General features: G+C 35.2%; 1 protein-coding gene across 4 annotated transcripts in view; it reads right to left on the reverse strand.

Annotated features, from left to right (window-relative positions):
- The window catches only part of Rps6ka5 (ribosomal protein S6 kinase A5), a 270,771-nt gene that overhangs the window by 46,484 nt on the left and 204,695 nt on the right, over positions 1-19,592 (reverse strand). For all 4 annotated transcript variants that reach the window (XM_087195482.1, XM_087195480.1, XM_087195481.1 and 1 more), the window contains 2 exons: positions 11,941-12,024; positions 9,035-9,138 (listed from right to left, as the gene is read on the reverse strand). In XM_087195482.1, coding sequence (XP_087051608.1) covers positions 9,035-9,138; positions 11,941-12,024 — 188 coding nt within the window. The remainder of the gene's footprint in view (positions 1-9,034; positions 9,139-11,940; positions 12,025-19,592) is intronic.

A 19,592-nucleotide genomic window follows, 5' to 3' on the forward strand; every position in this document is an offset into this window, starting at 1 on the left:
CTCTCTTTATTGCCTTTGTAACTCACCTGCTTTGATGAAGTCAGCTGCCATGATAGAGAAGCTCATGTGGCAAGGACCAGGGATGGTCTTTGGCTACCAGCCAGCAAGGACTGGAAGCTCTCAGTCCAAAAATACAAAGGAAACTGACATTTGCCAACAAATACACGAGCCTGGAAACAGATCCTTTCCAACTCAGCCTTGAGATAACATTTAGCCCAGCCTATGGGAGACCTTGAAGAAGAGGACCTAGCTAAACTGTGCTCAGATTCCTTTCCTGATCCACAGAAACTATAAGAAATGGTTTTTTGATTTTGGTGCTAGAGATACAATCAGGGCTTTATATATGCTAAGAATGTGCTGTACCACTGAGCTACTCCCCTACTATGTATGTTGTTTTGAAGCTACTAAGTTTTAGGCATAATTTGTTACTTGATGATGGATAATGGACAACTAATAAAGAACCAGAGAATAAATATTTTAGGCTTTCAAGCTTTATGGTTTCTGCCACAACTATTCAACTCTGCTGTTGCAGCATGAGGTGCCAGAGAAAATATGTGAGTGAACATGTCTTTGTTCTAAAAAAACTTTATTGATGGGCACTAAAATCTGAATTTCAAATGATTTTCACATGTCAGGAAATACTATCTTTTGTTTTTTCCCCAGCCATTTAAGCTCAAAGACCACAGAAGAACAGGCAGCACGATGAATTTGCAGGCTGTTGTTTGCAAACTGCTGACTTAGACAGTACTAACTAGAGCTCTGTTTAACACCATTACGATTTTCCTTCAGTATCTGCAGGGTGTTGGTCCCAGAATCTTCAAGGACACCAAAATCTAATGTTACTTAAGTTCCTTACATAAAACGACACATGAGCTTGGAAGCAGACCCTTTCCAACTGGGCCTTGACATAAGCCTATGAGAGACCTTACAAAAGAGGACCTAGCTAAGCTGTGTCCTTTCTTGATCCAGAGAAACTATAAGAAGTGGTTTTTGGTTTTGGTGCTGGGCATACCAGGAGGGGCATACACATGCTAAGCATATAACCTACACATCCTCCCACGTACTTTAAATCACCTCTAGGCCACTTGTAACACCTAATACAATGTAAATGCTATGTAAGTAGTTGTTTACTGTATTATTTTGGGAATGATGACAAGAAAAATGCTTGTGTGTGTGCAGTAAAGATGCTACTGTCTTCGGCCTCCCTACACAGTACATGAAGGAGACCTGAGGCAGACAACATTCCAACATGAGTCCTAGTTGTGGGGTAGCATGAGGCTACAGGAGGGTGTGCCTACACGCCACTTAATCTTCACAGATTCAGAGTAGTGCTTGGTATGCAGCAAGTTTAACTTTTTCTTTTTGGAACTGTTTTTTGGAATTCTTTTTTGTTTGAATTCTTTTTGATCTGTGGTTGGCTGAATCCACAGATGTGAAACCTGCAGATAAAGAAGGTTGACACTATTTTCATAACACTGAGGCCTGGATTCATATAACATTATGTTTATAATAATATAATAAAATATTAACAAAGTGTATTTTCATCATAGAAAACAAAATACCAAATCAATATATCTTGGGAAATATTTTCTACATTTCAAAGGCAGAGAAAGTGATACAAGGAAACAAGACGAGGGAGGAGCAGAAAATCAAACCTCTATGTCCTCATTCTCAGGCAAGGGGATATTCACTTATGGTTACAAAGCCCCAGGCAAGTGAAGGGTTCCACTCCATAGGAGCAGACAGAATGACTGATGGGGACCCAGTTGACTGAGTGGGGACTCCCCTACAGCAGTAGCCCATACCCTAAAAGCAGCAGCAGCTCTACACAGACAGGCAACACACAAGTAAGGAAAGACTATGCTCCACACAGAAAATAAAAATAAGAAACAGACTCACAGAAAAGCTAAGGAGGGATCATTCAAATCTATAATACTGATAAATTAAAATTTGAAATAGGACCTGGATATGAGCAATACAAGAATGATTTCACATGAAAACTTAACTAGAAAGGTTTATCCTAGATAAAATTATCTTTAAATACCTACAGCAATGTCTGGAGAGAAAGAGGAGAATTAGCCTATATTCCAGAGAGGACAGGATAGATTTTAAAATATGACACTTATACCTAACCCCAAAAGCAAGGCATCTTAAAAAATGACTAATACTGTATTATCTAATCTCTGGATTAACATGCAGAGATGAGGGAAAATTATTTGTGTTTATCTTAAGGGGAAAAACCCTAAATCAAGTTGATCGATAATGAATGGGGTTTCCTTGAACAACTGGGACTTTCACAACAGTGCCACCCTTTCAAAAAGGGCACTTGAGTGTCAGGGATTCTCAGAGAGGAGGGGATGATAATTTCTGGGAGAAAGTTGTACTCTGAATCTGTTTCCAATTTTAAGTTCTTATTATATTTTGAAATTTGATATATCAGCAAAACATTTTTATTCTGATTTTAGACTACCTTCAGACAATAATGGATCATACATTATTTTGAAACAGAAGTATGCAGAGTTCGGGGAGGATCATAATAATTAAGGAATGGAAGGATTCAAAAAGCCTTAGCTAATTAAGACATCTGGGGATAAGTTAATGGCACATTTGTTTGAATGATGCATACTTTAAGAAGACCAAAATCCATGCGATTAAGAACAAAAAAGGGGAAGTCACAACAGAACCAGCAGAAATCCAGAGGATCATCAATACCTACTTTGAGAACCTGTACTCTAATAAAATGGAAAACACAGAAGAAATGGAAAGATTCCTAGATATATATGAATTGCCAAAGTTAAATGAAGAAGATATAGAAATTCTAAACACCCCAATTACAATGAGTGAAATTGAAAATGTAATAAAAAATTTACCAACAAAGAAAAGCCCAGGTCCTGATGCCTTCACGGCCGAATTCTACAAGACATTTAAAGAAGAACTAACGCCATTACTCTTTAAACTCATCAAGGAAATTGAAAGGGAAGCAAGGCTTCCAAACTCATTCCTGGAAGCAAGTGTGACTTTGATTCCAAAACCAGGGAAAGATCCAACCCAAAAAGAGAACTACAGATCAATCTCCCTAATGAACACAAATGCAAAAATCCTCAACAAGATACTGGCAAACAGAATACAGAGGGTCATCGAGAAGATCATACACCCTGACCAAGTTGTATTTATCCCAGGGATGCAAGGATAGTTCAACATTCATAAATCAATAAATGTAATACACTATATTAACAGAGTCAAGGACAAAAACCACATGATCATCTCAATAAATGCAGAAAAGGCATTTGACAAAATCCAACACCCATTCATGACAAAAACGCTACAGAAAATTGGAATAGAAGGTCTTTATCTCAACCCAGTTAAGCCTATCTATGAAAAACCAACAGCCAACATCATACTAAATGGTCAAAAACTGAAAACTTTCATGCTAAAATCAGGAACAAGACAAGGATGCCCCCTATCACCACTCCTGTTCAATATAGTTCTGGAAACATTAGCCACAGCAGTTAGAAAAGAGAAAGAAATAAAAGGAATAAAGATAGGAAAGGAAGAAGTTAAACTCTCATTATTTGCTGATGATACACTTTACATAGAAGACCCAAAAAACTCTACCAAAAGACTTCTAGACTTAATTGACAGATTCAGTAGAGCAGCTGGATATAAGGTCAACACTCAAAAAACAATAGCCTTCTTATATACAAATAGCAGACTCATTAAAAGAGAAATTAGGGAAACAATTCCTTTTACAGTAGCATCCAAAAAAATGAAATACCTAGGAATCAATCTGACAAAGGAAGCAAAAAACCTCCACACTGAAAACTACAGTACCCTGAAAAAGGAGATCGAGGAGGATATAAGAAAATGGAAAGACATCCCTTGTTCCTGGGTAGGAAGAACCAATATAGTGAAAATGGCCATACTTCCAAAACTGCTATATAGATTTAATGCAATGCCAATTGAAATTCCAACAATATACTTCACAGAACTAGAGAAAACAATCCAAATATTCATTTGGAACCAGAAGAGACCTAGAATAGCTAAAGCAATTCTAAGTAACAGAGACATGACTGGGGTTATCACAATACCCAACCTGAAGCTATACTACAAAGCTACTGTGATAAAAACAGCATGGTACTGGCAAAGAAACAGACCAAAGGATCAGTGGAATAGATTAGAAGATGGAGAAACAACTTCAGACATACTAAGCCACCTTATCTTCGACAAAGGAGCCAACCACCCTCATTGGAGGGAAGATAGCCTATTTAATAAATGGTGTCAGAAAAACTGGATTTCAACCTGTCAGAGATTAAAACTAGACCCATATCTATCACCATGCACTAAACTAAGATCGAAGTGAATTAAAGATCTAAATATTAAGACAGAAACACTAAACTTGTTGGAAGATAAGTTAGGTAGAACTCTTGAAGATATTGGCATAGGAAAAGACTTTATGAACAAAACCTCAGTAGCACGGGAACGAGCAGAAAGAATCAACAACTGGGATTTCATCTTATTAAAAAGCTTCTGCACTGCAAGAGAAACCACCAACAGAGCTAACAGTCAACCTACAATATGGGAAAAATTTTTTAGCAGCTGTAACTCAGACAAAGGTCTACTATCTAGAATATATAAAGAACTGAAAAAAATCAGACCCCCCAAATTCAAAGACCCAGTTCAAAAATGGGCATCTGAAATGAACAGACATTTCTCAGACAAAGAAATAAAAGCAGCAAATAAACATATGAAAAAACGTTCAACATCACTCATCATTCGAAAGATGCAAATGAAAACAACACTGAGATTCCACCTTACCCCAGAAAGAGTGGCTGCTATCAAGAAATCAGCCAATAACAAATGCTGGCGGGGGTGTGGAGAGAAAGGAAACCTTTTCCATTGCTGGTGGGAGTGCAGGCTGGTGCAACCACTGTGGAAATCAGTATGGAGATACCTCAAAGAACTAGGACTAGAGGTGCTGTTTGACCCAGCTATTCCCCTGCTGGGTATTTTCCCAAACAAATTAAAAGAATCATACCACAGAGGTATATGTGCACCCATGTTTATTGTGGCACAGTTTGTAATAACTAAAGCTTGGAAACAGCCTAAGTGTCCATCAACTGGAAACTGGATAAAGACATGGTTTTGTTTATAAAATGGAGTACTACTCAGCCATAAAGAATGAGAAACTAGAGTCATTTATAGCTAAATGGATGCACATTGAGGCCATACTCTGAAGTGAAATAAATAAGACACACATGTGTAAATACCAAATAATTTCTCTAGTGTGAGAAACTGAGAGTGTTAATAAGGACTAAAAGGATTAATAACTAATAATTGATACTTTGAACTAGGAAAAGGTCCAAAGCGGTAGGGGTGGTGGGAGGAGATGGGGAAAGGAAAGAATGGAAAGGAAAAATTTTGAGAAAAGAAAAAAAAGTGGAAACGAAGTATGTAAATAGGGAAGGGTGGAGGGGTGAAGGGCACACAGGTAATGGGGAAAAAATAAGAACCAAATACATCATGTACAGGTACAAACACCCAATGATAAATGTAAATGTATTGTATACCTAAAATGTACCAATAAAAGAATTTAAGAAAAAAAAAAGACCAGACTATCAAAGATTTTATGCCAGAAAAGTAATCAAAATAATTATCTTGAAAAGAAAAGGGAGGTTAAGAGTGTATTTGCTCTAGTTTTAAGATTTTAGACAATCTGAGTCAGGCTGTCTTTTTCTTCTTAAATCCAGAATGCCAATTGGTTGATATAAAGGGAATGAAAGTAATTTAAATTTGAGTATCATTTGGCTCAGAATATTCCTGCCATCATAAGCAATATACTTCTCTCTACAGGCCGACCAACAGTGGAAAGGAAAATTATAAAAAGACGTTGCTTGTGTATGTGGAATGAGAACGACGGGAATTAGTCAGAGAAGCCATCATTTAATGCTGTTAGTGGCACCCTGGCCTCTTGTCACCCTGATAGGCGTGATTTTCCAATAGGATCCAAATTCTCAAGACTATGGCCAAGGCTTCCTATAATCCTGAGGAATTTTCAAACTGTCAAAGGTTAATTTAAAATAAACAAAATCATATTTAGAATTTTTCATAACAGGTATAATTTTAACTCTAAAAAACATTGCTGTTTACTTAACTTGGGCATTAAATAAGTTGAAATGCTTAGAAATTATTTAGTTCCTATGCTATTCTGATCTATATTCTGATGCTATATACAATCTTAAAATTTTTAACTTTTATTAAAGTATAGTTGGTATATAATAAACTTCCCACATACATAGTGTATAGTTTGATAAGTTTAGACATATAGATATACCTTAGAAACCATTACAATGAAAATATAAATATACCTATCACCTTCCAAAGTTTTCTCATGCTCTTTTGTGATCTTTCCTGTCCTCATTCCATCCTAGCTCCCAAGCAACTACTATTTTGCTTTCTAAGTCTATAGATTAGTTTGTATTTTCAGTAAACACTCTGCATCACCTGGAGTCTTTCATGCAGTGTAATTATTGTGAGATTCATCCATGTTGTATATACTAATACATCATACATTTTTACTCCTAAGTAGTACTCCATTTGTACAGATAAACCAAAAATTGTTTAACCACTTATTTGCTGACAGACATCAGGGGTTTTTTCCAGTTTTTTGCTCTTATAAGTAAAGCTGCTGTAAATATATGTGTACAAGTTTTTATATGGACATGTTTTTATTTTCCTTGGCAATTATCTAGGCGTAGAATGGATGAATCATATAGCAGGTGTTCAACTTTTTACAAAACCTATTTTCCAAAGTTGTACCATTTTACATTTTCCCCTGCATTGTAGGAAAATTCCAGTTTCTGCATGTCTTTATCAGCACTTGGCATAATCAGTCTCTAATTGTAACCATTCTCGTGAGCATGTAGTGCTATTTCATTGTGGTTTTAATTTGTATTTTCTTAAAGGCTAATGATGTTGATCATCTTTTCATTGTCTTATTTGCTTGCCACCCACATATCTTCTCTGGCAATATGTCTGTGCAAATCTTTTGTCTGTTTTATAATGAGGTTGTTTGTTTTCTTAAATTTTCAGAGTTCTTTATATATTCTGGATAAGAGTCGTTTAAAAGATAACATAGCTTAAAGTTTTATCCTAATCAGAGGCTTGTTTTTTCATTCTCTTAACAGTTTCAAAGAGCAGAAATATTTAATTTTGATGTAGTCCAATTTATCACTTTTCTTTTATGGACTGTCCTTTTGTGTCACACCTAAGAAATATTTACCTAACCCATGTTCACAAAGATTTTTAAGTTTTCTTCCAAAAGTTTTTAACATTTTAGGTTTTAAATGTACATTTATGATCCACTTTGAGTAAATTTTTCTATATGGTAGGAAGTATTTATAGAAGTTCATTTTTTTCCATCCAGATACCAATGGTTCCAACCAACACTGTTTCTTGAAAAGACTATTGCTTTCTTCACTGAAGTGATTTTACACCTTTATAAAAAAATCTATTGCATATATGAGTATAGTTCAATTTCTGGATTCTATTCTGTTCCATTTGCCATTTATCTATCTTGATACCAACCCTACAATGTTTTAATTGTAGTTGCTTAAAAGTTTTGAAACCAACTTTGCCCTATTTCTGCAAAGGTGATTTGGTTATTCTAAGTCCTCTGATTTTCCACTTGAATTTCAGAAGCAGGTTGTAAGTTTCTACTGAAGAAAAAACAGCTGCTGAAATTGTGATTGTATTGAATTTACAGATCAATTTGGAGAAAAATAGCATCTTAACTATTATGAGTAGTTCCTTCATGTGTGTGTTTATCAATATTCAACTAACTACTTCTGCAGATCTCTGTACTTCCCCCTCTGCAGCTCTTTTCTCTGACACTCTGGTCTGCAAACTCTAGCTGGTTTGGGCTTCCTGGACTCTCAGTTCCATCTCTTCAGCTCTACCTGGGCTGCCCCTACCTGTCTTGCAGCCTGGGAACTCTTTGAAGGCAGGTATTTGGGGCAATCACAGGACTCATTTCATTAAATTTTGGTCTCTCAAGGATCACTGTTCTTCATTGACAGATGACCAATGTTCTCAAACCGTGGTTTCATGTATTTTGCCCATTGTTAAAATTTTGGTAGAATGACTAGTTGGCCCCGTTATTCTATCTTTATTAGAAGTCCAATCTCAATTTTTAATTTTTAATGGCAAATCTGTTCTTGATGTTATAAATTTCAAGTAAAAATGAGACAAAAACATAATCAGGAATTAGTATAATGCTGCTCACTATTCATTCACTTGTTCATTAGCTCATTTCATTCCACAAATATTTATGGATTCTATTTAGTCAGTACTGAGGATCAAAGCCAGGTATGTCCCTTGCTCTCACAGAGCTTATAATCTAGTGGTACAGACAGACATTAATCAAATAATTCTAAACAAAAATGTGACACTGTGTGACATTTGCTGTGAAATAAAAGAATAGAATAATGCAATGAGAACCTACATACAAGAGGGTGATTTTGTGGTACGTGTTTATAGAGCCTACATTCATGTACTGCAAATATTATTACTGTTTCTTCACGTTAAAGTCACAAAGAAATTGTATTATGGATGCAGTGAGACAGAAGTATCTATTTATTCTTTTTTTGGTACCGGAGATTGAACTCGGGACCTTGTGCTTGCAAGGCAGGCGGTGGAACCACTGAGCTAAATCCCCAGCCCAACAGAAGTGTTTATTAAATGAACTTTGCAATATATGATGTACCTAGCAGTAGGTATGAGACAATATGCTAAGTGCTTTGGAGTACATAAGAATTACGATATTATCCCTGTGAAACTTGAGATTTAATTCAGTCCATAAAATACAGAGGAAGAGGAAAGTTATGTATTTATATCCTATATGAATATAAATGAAAATTTACCAGTTAAGTAACACTGCATTAATCCCTGTTAAAAATTATTTTTTTATCAGCCTAATTGCAGAAATGTGATCAGTTCCATTGAGAAAACAATACATTTTTTTCATATGAAATCTTACCTAGATATCTCAGCTTGGGAATTTTTTTCTCCATCAACAGTGAAAGGAGATGCTCCAGTTAGTAACTCGTACATTAGAACACCTAAACTCCACCAGTCAACTGCCTATAAAACAATAATAATTTCATTTTGTAGAATTATCAACTGAAATATATTTTATAAGAAAAAAATGAACAAAATAAAGCTAAATATTTATAAACCATTTTAACAAGTAGGTTGTATATAAAGCTTTCTGTGCAAAGACACTAAATTAGCAAATGCAAGAAAGACACTTAGCAAATATCCAGGTAGCCTTAGCAGCAACAGAGTCTTAATCTTCTCCTAGCTAGTTTTTTTTTTTTTTTTTTTTGGTACAGGACCTTGCGCCTGCAAGGGAGGCGGCGGAACCACTGAGCTAAATCCCTGGCCCTAATTAGTTTTTTACCTTGATTAATCAAACATTTTTACCTTGAAATAGTTTTTTTTCTCTTTTTTGTTTTTTGTGAGACAGGATCTTGCTTTGTAGCTCAAGGCTGGCCTTGAACTCAGTATGCAGCCCAGGCTAACCTTGAACTTGGTCATCCTCCCCCATCAGCCTCCCGAGTGCTGGAATCACAGGTGTGTGCCACCATGCCTGGATTAAATTTTCATTAATTTAAGTTGGTGAAAATACTTGGATTTAGGATAGGAGAAAAAGTATCAATCAGAATTTTTATTAAACATTCAGGTTCAAAGGATCTTATGAAATTCCTTAATCACAGAAAAAAAAATTAAAAATCTCGTCCAAGGTTATTGTTTTCATAATCTCCAAAGTCAAATTCATTTATAGAACCTAACAAAAATCTGAAAGTATTCACTGATGGAAGGGTACATTAATAGAAAATAAAATGCACTCTAAATTGGAAACCCATTTATGAATGCAGTTGTTTGAACTGGGACCACAATGAATTATCAATGACTTAAATCATTTTGATATATTGAAAATTAATCATTTTGTAATTAGGCAAATTAAAATTTCAGTAAGTTGAATATATAAACTTATACCAATGAGAAATACTAACTTGTTGGTAAAATTTTAAAACATCTGCCTCCAAATTCCAGGACCAAAGTTTCAGAGGTAACACAAAATATGAACCTAGAACTATTTTAAAGAAAATACAGAACACTGAATATATAAAACAAGATCAGGCAGATTGAAAGCATGAGAGGAAAAATATTTATTGAATGCTTCCTTCATGCTAGGCACTGTGATAAGCACTTTGCATTCATTACCTCACTTAATTCACTCAAAGTTATCAGGTGTTCCATGTTTGAGAAAGAATATTGTTTAGCTATATGCCGTATCCTATGTATGCAGAAATTGGGGAAGTAATATGAGGTTTTCTTATCTGGAAATTCGCTTATGTCTCATAAGATAATTGTCAAATTTTAACAGTTAAAATTCCCCAAAAACTTCAAAGAATACCATGAAACAAACTAAACCCACAATTCCACTCTACTCTTCACGCTAGCGGCTCCACTGCATTGAGTCAGTGATGTAACACTGAGTCAGTATTACATTCATCAGAATGTAACACTGAGTCAGTATTACATTCATCAGAATGTAACACTGAGTCAGTATTACATTCATCAGAATGTAACACTGAGTCAGTATTACATTCATCAGAATGTAATACTGATGGCGTGAAGCCATGCTCTGCTGCAGATAAGACCTGAAGGAAAGGCTTATAAATATATGATCGGTCATTAGAAAGAAGACCAAAGATTCTCCACAGCCAGGCATTTGGACTAGATATATAGCCTTCTGAAAGGGGATGAGGGAGAGGAGAAGAGGAGGAACCAAAAAAAGCCAGAATTTCTTATTTGGAGAAAGTTATTAATGAAGGAAAAATGTTAAGACTGAAGAAATTTTTTTACCCACTAATATGGCAAGGAAAAAAGACTTGATTTTGTAATATAATTACTTAGAAAACTTCTAAAATCTTCATTTTTCACATACAAAGGGGAGGGAAGAGGCCAAAAAAATTGAACTTTTTAGAAGTTTATGAAAATGGACAATCTCGAACACAGAATTTTTTTCTTCTTGCAGAGGTTGTTAAATGTCTATTTTTGTTGGAGAGAGAATCAACAAAGTCATCAGTATCTCCATAAAGTTAAAAGCAGAAATTGGGAATAAGAAAATATGAGTGATTCCCTTTCCAAAGATCTCTCAAAGACCTTTTAGAGAACAGATATTAACTAAAGATGGTACATATGATTACATATTTCTGTGTGTTCTTCTAGCAGAAATTTGCCATGTCAATAAAGCACTGTCCAAAAATCATTCAACAAGACTGAGACAGGAAACATGTATACAATTTATATATTCAGTGACATATCTGTACCGCACTGTGATTCAGTTGTACCCTAAAAGACCAAGCTTCCATGCAATAGAAAAAGAATGACTTCTTAAAAAACTGAAGCTGGGCTGGGGATTTAGCATGTGCCTGCATTGCAAGTGCAAGGTCATGAGTTGGATCCCCGGTACCAAAATAAAAAACAAAACAAAACAAAACACAACACAACAAAACTGAAGTCATAGTTGGTGCTTTGCTTAAGCTATGGGCTCTTTTAATGGAAATAGATAAAAAAAATTCTGAAGAATTACCTTTGAGGTTTAAACTTCAACTAGAGTGTTATTCTATAAAACAAATACAAATTCTCCCCAATACAACCTTAAAAAAGAAATCTAGAGTGTCTTAACTTTTCTGTTATTTTTTTCCTCTAAAACTCTAGTGCTCATAAATGTGTTCAGGTATACAAAATAAAAAGAGAGAAACAATACCAGAAAGAGGGCTCTGTTGAAGACTGTCCCTAAAGTTATCAACTGGGATTCTTATTATACGTTTTATGGAAATAATATAAGGAAGTACCAAAATTAGAACATACCTTGTCATGTCCTGAATCTCCCCCTCTGACAATATCTGGTGCCATGTATTCAATAGTTCCACAAAAGGAATATGCTCTTTCAGTCTTGAATAAACAAACAAAAAAGGGATTTGATTTCAAGCTAGCATGACAAGTGTCCAAAGGAGAAAGTTAATAATACAGGTCACTGGCTGAGATACAAAGCAGTGGTAGGAATCTGCTTGACAGGCCCTTTCTTCACTGGCACAAACCATCACCTACACAGTACGAGTCCTGGGTAAGTGTCTTCTCAGAATGACTTCTCATGCCTGGAACTCTACCACCATCCATCCATCCGTACATGAGTCCATTTATTCATGCTTCTTCATTTTCTTGTTTGTCTTTTGGCATATACATATTTCAGTTACTGTTTTCTTTAACCATTCTTTTTTTAGGAATTGTCTAATACTTTAGTATGAGTGATTTTATTTCCAGGTAGGCAGGATTGGGAAAACACTGGGAAAACTGAAGGAGGAAGATCAAATGCTGAGGGAGAACAGGGAACTAAAAAATGAAAATAGGATGAAAACAAATTTTTTCTACCTAATCATCTTGCATAGGTTTGGCACTGTTAATGGTATATTTAAGTGATGATGAACAAAACTGTCTTTAAAAAGAGGCAGACTGTCTCTTAAAGATATTGTTTCTCTTTCACAGAACTTTAAAATTCAAAAGGGCTAATTTAATATATCAGGCCTAAAGGTTAATTTTAAAAATTTAACTGATTTTTAAAGTGACCAACTGACTAATCCCAATGTAATAAAGGAAAATAAATATGTAAGTTGTTATATATACATTTTGAATAAAAAATAAAATAAAAAGAATAATACACATTCAATAATACACATTCATATGACTATATCTGAAACTTTCAAGGGTATCTTGGTACCATTAAAATATTTCATAAGACTATTTTTTACAAAATGAATATTTCTTATAGAAAGCTTTCTAGTTTACATTTTATTCTTCTTCCAGCAGCAAGATTTTAAGAAAAATAACAATTCCTTTTTATTACCAATTTTAACAACAAAGAATGCTATTTTATCAGTGTCACAGGAGTGGTAGAAATCCTATTTCATTGACTCAACATCAAACAAGCCCACAGAGATGAGTGTAATGCATTCATTTAAACACCATAAATTAAAACTATTAATTGAAATATATACACATAAATAAAAATAAAAGTAGTATGGCTTATGATTGATTTCCTTTTTTGTAACATTCTGTATACACTGAAAGATTGTTATTTCCCCTAGAAACTAAAAGAAATATTCAAATATGCTTAGTATAGGAAATTTTCTTTTTTGTTGGCTGGCAGAATAATGCTAATGAATAGCTCGTATAAATCATATATCACATGTCATTATCTCTCTGCTTCATCACATCAGGTCTAAATGCTAATGCTGTGTAAACTACTGAAAAGTCTAAAGCTAAATAAAATTGATTTGACTTAAATTTGTGTACAAAAGGAAATGAATAATTTTAAACATTTTATTGGACATGATCAGACAAAACAATGTATATTAGGAAGCATTCATCCATTCACTGAATTATTAAAAGAGAAATACTTCAAAATAAATTTTTTAAACCTCCAAACTTCTTAAAACTAAGTGCTTTTAATAAATACATTACTTATTATGCAGCAGTTCTTTTTAGATATTAAGAAAAATCAGTTTAGCAAAAATATAGAATCACATAAAATTTATTTAACATTTGATGTCATCTTCAAAGATACCTTGTTTAAACATCCTACCTGAATCAAGTCTTGCTATAATGAAAAAAAAATTCCCTAAACTATGAAAAAAATGATGAGTTCTGAGGTATTGCTTTTCTAGATTTTTATTTTTTTATAAAACTAATGCAAATATAAATTCTATTTAGTCAGCTTCAAGTCACATATTTTGAGATTATGCAAATTTCCTTCTCAGTATGAGACAATGATTAAAAATTTCAAATTAAAAGTCATGAAAACTTGGAGTCTTTTTTTCCAAAATACTAGATATTCATTGATAAGTTTGGTTTTAAAGTATTTGAAATATACATATTATTTATTCTAATTAACTCATAGCCCAAGGAAAAAATAACAAGTGTTAAAATAACAATAAAAATATTACCAATAGAAACTTATGGAATTAAACTAAAAGCTGTTCTTAGAAATTCATAGCTTTATTTTTAAAATATTAAACATTTGTAAGCTAGGTGTCAAATTCCAAAGTTTAGAAAAATGATGAAAGAAACAAAGTAAATGCAACAAAGGAAATTATCAAAGAAATGGAGAAAAAATTGATACACCTGACAAACACCATTACAAAAGACTAATAAAATTGACAAATCTAGAAAATTTATCAAGGCAGTAGGAGAAGGGTAAAGAGGAACAAGATGTTCACCTTTCCAAATTTCAGTCTTACTACAAAGCTAAAGGCTTTAAGGTATTTTGGTTTTGATACATGGAGAAGCAAAGAGACAAATAGAATTCAACGGACGTCCTAGAAATAGACTCATGAGCATGTATGCCTTGGTTATATACAACATAAGTTGTATTTCCAACCATCAGACAAAGAATGAACTGAATGAGAACTTAAAAAGGAATTGGGTTATCTATATAAAAAAATAAGATTCCCACCTGACTTTATACACTAAGCATAAGACCTAAAACTATGGAACTAAGAAAACATGGGGGAGAGCTTCGTGACATTAGATATGGGAATGATTTTTTGGATATGACACCAAAAGCACAGTCAATTAAACCAAAGAAAAAATAAGTGGGAATATATTAAACTCAAAAACTCCTGTAAATTGAAAGAAACAGGCTAAAAAGGAACCTACAGAATGAGAGAATTTATTTATAAATCATATATTTGACAAGGAGTTAAAGAACTTCTAAACAAAGAAACAAGCTGATCAAAAAGTGAGCAAAGGACTGACAAGCATTTCTCCAGATAATATATGAATAGCTAATAGCACATAAGACACTCAACATCACTAATCTTAGAGAAATGTAAATCACAATTACAATGAGACACCACCTTATACCCAGGACAGCCACTAAGAAAAGACAATAGAAAATAACAAGTGTTGGCAAGGATACAGAATGCCTGGAATCCTTGTGCATTATTGGTGGGAATGAAAATGGTGCATCTGTTATGGAAAACAGCATGGAGGTTCCTCAAAAAATTAAAAATAGATTTCCAATATGATATAGCAATCTCACTTCCCGGTGTATACCCAAATCAGTATCTTGAAAAGATATCTGTAGAACCAATATTCATTGCAGCATTATTTACAGCAGCCAAGAGGTAGAAGCAACCCAAATGTCTATCAATGAATGAATGAATAAACAAAATCTGGTATGTGTGTGTGTGTGTATGTGTATATATATCTATACCATGATGTATTATTTATCCTTGAAAAAGGAAATCGTGTGACATGCTACAACATAGATTAACTCTGAAGATGTGCTAAGTGAAATAAGCCAGTCACAAAAAGATATATGCTATATGATTCCACTTTCATGAGGTATCTAAAACAGTCATACACAGAAAGTAGAATGGTGGTTGTTGGGGCGTGGAGAGGGGGAAGTGAGCTGTATCCCACGGGCATTAAGTTTCAGTTTTGCAAGATGAAAAAGTCCTAGACAGCTGTTGTACAGCAATATGACTATCATTAACACTATTCAACTGTACACTTAAAAATGGTTAAGATGGTAAATTTACCACAATTAAAAGCTAAAATGATTCAATAAATATAAACCTTAACAGAAAAATTAGTAGATCTAATGATACTAAAATGTCAATCTGATAATGCAAAGAAAAAGAAGACTACTGAATAAAGTTAAAGATTTGGCACAGGTGAAAGATTTGAAAAAGAAATTCAGAAAATATACAATTATGAAGGATGAGTGTCTAGAATATTTAAAGTATGCCAACAAATCAATAACATGAGAAAAAACACAACACTGTGATAGAGAAAACAGAAACAACTTAAATTTATCTTACTAGGAGAATAAACTCATATAAAAGAATATTATTCAGCAGCCTAAATAAAAATATTTCAACTTGAACAAGTTCCAAAAACAAGTAAGAAAAAAACCCCCACAACAACTTGAATAGGATGCCATTCATGTATACTTTAAAAATACAAGATAAAATACACATGAAGTAAGGGTACTAAAACAAGATTAAATTCAGTCCACCACTTGCTCTTCACCTGCACCTCTGCAACTAAACGTGGCTGGAGAAAAACATACAGTTAGGTTGATCAACTTTAAATCATGATCATGAACCTCCAGCAGGCCTTTAATGATGAGCAGCAAAGCCACTTATCTCCCTGACCTACCTTTTCCTCCTTTCTTGGTTATTTTATATTTTCTTCCCTCCCTCTTCAAATTTCCAAAGTCTCCATTCTCTTGCTCTCTCAGTGGGAAAATGGAAGCCATCAGAAAAGACTTTCTATGCAAAAGCTCCCACTACCACTTAACCTCTACTCACACTGTGCCCAGTTCCTCAGCCTTCTGATTCTGAGGAACTCACTGTAGTACTAGTAAGGGACCACACCGCACTGTGCAATGGATGTTATCCCTCTCAAGGACAGTGTTGCTGCGCTGTGCCCTTCCTCTCCCACTGCATTATTTCATCTACTCCCACCTCCTTTTCAAAACGGTTTTAACGAGCACTGTCACCTGTCATTTCTGACTTACTAAAGCAAAACAAAAACAAAAATTAAAAAACCCTTCTCTTGAGCCCACTTCATCTACACATAACTCCACCATTATTTTTTAGCAGAAATAATTATCTATGGATGTGATAATAGTAAGTTATTCCTGTTCTCTCTTACCTAAGGTTTAAATTGAGCCAATGCTCAATCTTCATCCTCACCTTAACAGTCTTTGACAGTTAATCATTTCATACTTGAAACATTTTTTTCACTTGGCTTTAAGACAACATAGTTGCCTGTTTTCTTCCCAGCCCTTTTCCCAGTTTCCTTTGCTAGCTCCTCTTCCTCTCCTTATTCCTTTAATGTCGCCAGAGCCTAGAGTTCAGATTTGTCCTTTTTTCTTTTCTTTCTATGCTTACTGTTGGTATTCTCATCCATTTTCATGATTTTAAATATTATTTACATACAGTACCAGCAAATTCCAGATTTAAGTATCTACACCAAAATTTTCTCTCAAATTCTAGATTCATATATCTACTTAACATCTTTGCTTGTTTTCCTAACAGAAAATTCAAAATCAACCTCTTCTGCTGACCTGCTTCACCCACCCCAGCCCTGTTTCCCACATGGTAGGAACTGTATGTATGTTGAAGGCAACAGTATCCTCTAACTTTTCTGGCAAAAAACAAACCAAAACTAAAAACAAAAACAAAACAAAACAAAACAAAAAACCCCCAAAGAAACCAACCTCCCAACTCCCAAAACCCTTAAAGAGGCGATAGATTTCAACATTAGTAAGCAGTCAAGCAAGATGAGGAATAAAAAGAACTAAAATTGAGGTCAATAGCAATGTTGGCCAAAGCAGTCAATTGGTAAGGGGGTGTGAGACAAACTGCAGTAGATTAAGGAGGGAGTGACATGAGTATTAGTAGAGACAGTGTACAAATATTGACAAAGGAGAACAACAGGACAGCAGTTGGAAGGGAATATGAGATTCTGAGATGTTTTTCTTTCTCTAATGGTTAGTTCATACATCTAGCCATCTCTCCATTTAAAAAATTTTAAGATGGGGAAAAACAGACATAGTAAAATGGTGAAAGAAAGGAGAGTTAAAGAAGAGAGAAGGCACTTCTCTGCTTCAGCATGAACCCCAATATTTTCTTTTTGCACCCAAACAACTAAGTGTTCAAAATTATGGTATCTGATTGGAACCATCTTTGTTCCCTTGAGGGGGGCTGTTGACAAGACCAGCAGAAAACACAGAACCTTCTCGTGTGAAGAGACCTGGCTGCTTTAGTGACAGCATTTCTGACTAATTTGTATTACTATATTAAGATGTAATAACTTTGATCAGCTTTGTTTCATGTTTGTTTAATTCAGGGTGTGTTATGGTTAATATCTAGATGTGCCCCTAAATATCCAGATAATGGTTTATATCTAAATGTCCCACCCATGCAATGATAGGTGGGAACCGCTGGAAGGTTACTGTCATCACAGCTGGCTGCTATTAGGAGGTAGGGCCTGGTCAGAAGAGGTGGGTCACTGAGGGCATTATCCAGAAGGTTGTATCTCCATTCCCAACTCCTCCCATGACTCTGTTTCCTGGGTGCCATGCCATGAGCAGCTCTCCCCACCATGCCCCTCTGCCGTACCATCCTGACCTATGGACTGAAACGTGACCCAACATAATCTTCTTCTTTTTTTAGTTGTGGGTGTTGGGTATTGTGTTCCAGGGATGAGAAAAGTGACTAAGATAGAGTTCTACCATTTTGATATTCTCCAGGGCCAAGGTCTGTTTCTCCCTATTGCTGAATCATCAGCCTATATATATTCTTTAGGTGATTCTTTTATTGTATTACCAGAACCTAGCCTAACATCCAGCACAAAGAAGGCCCTCAACAAACAGCAATGCAGTGACTGAGCAAAATGAATCGTTCACAGAAAGAGAAAAATGTGATCACCGAATCTCTCTGCACAGAAGGAGCCCTATATGCTATATCCAGGGTCTCTGGCAGTCTTTTTAAGACTGTATACTCCTTCTTAAAAATATACTGGTATAGAGGGAACTAGTTATACTGAAATATCCTTACAAAGATATGAAAAAATCATGACATCACCTCAAACATCCTTGTGTGGCACAGGCTGACCTTGTCTAGTCACAGGCTGCTCCATAGGGAGATCTGTCTGGGGCAGTTCACTCTCAAAACCCAGAGGGGACAGCATCTATTGAGTGTGGTTCCTGGTTTCTCAGACAAGAATTCTCTGCAGTCCTGTCAGGGACATCACTGTGCTCAGAGTGAGGTGGTGGAAGGAGATCACGAAAGTTGTCTAGTCCTGCGTGTCACTTTTCACTCTCCCTGCTATTTTTCATCTGGTGTCCTCATCCTCAGCTGTGCCCTTTGTCCCTGAACCCAGAGCCAGTCTATTTGACCTTTTCAGGTCTTCTCTGAGGGTGAGGAAGGCATAGCTGCCTAAGGGAATAAAGAGGGGCAGAGATGGCATTTGTACACTACCTCTTTCTCATGCAGACTTCCAACCAATCTTCTGCCCCTGCATTAGGTGCATTTGTCCTTTGAGGAGTATCTGGTGCCTCTGATTCCTGAGCCTTTCTGGGGAGTCGGACAGAAGCTTAAAGCAGCATCTTTTAGCTCTCTCACCTCACTGGCTTAGGATCCGGTTGTTTTATGGATGTCACATAGCTCACCACTATGCTCTCTGCTGCCCATCTACCAGAATGTGGTTGTTACTGTTTTCTTTCCCTTTTGGGTGTATGCCTATTTCACTCTTTTATTTTACTTTTGTGCAGTTCAGTGAGGAAGCAAAAGTAAACATGTATATCTGCTACATTTTGCTGAAGTCGCCACTGAAATTTTTATAAAGGAGCTTGGAAGTAAATTCTTCAAAATTCATCTATTTTATAACTGTAATTTTCTATCAAAGATAACCAATTTATTTTTATAACCCCAGCTTCATGATGGTGA

The sequence above is a fragment of the Heterocephalus glaber genome, unplaced genomic scaffold (genome assembly GCF_053883595.1).
Source record: "Heterocephalus glaber isolate CG9 unplaced genomic scaffold, H.glaber_assembly_v1.0 deba00001608, whole genome shotgun sequence".
NCBI classification, from domain to species: domain Eukaryota; kingdom Metazoa; phylum Chordata; class Mammalia; order Rodentia; family Bathyergidae; genus Heterocephalus; species Heterocephalus glaber.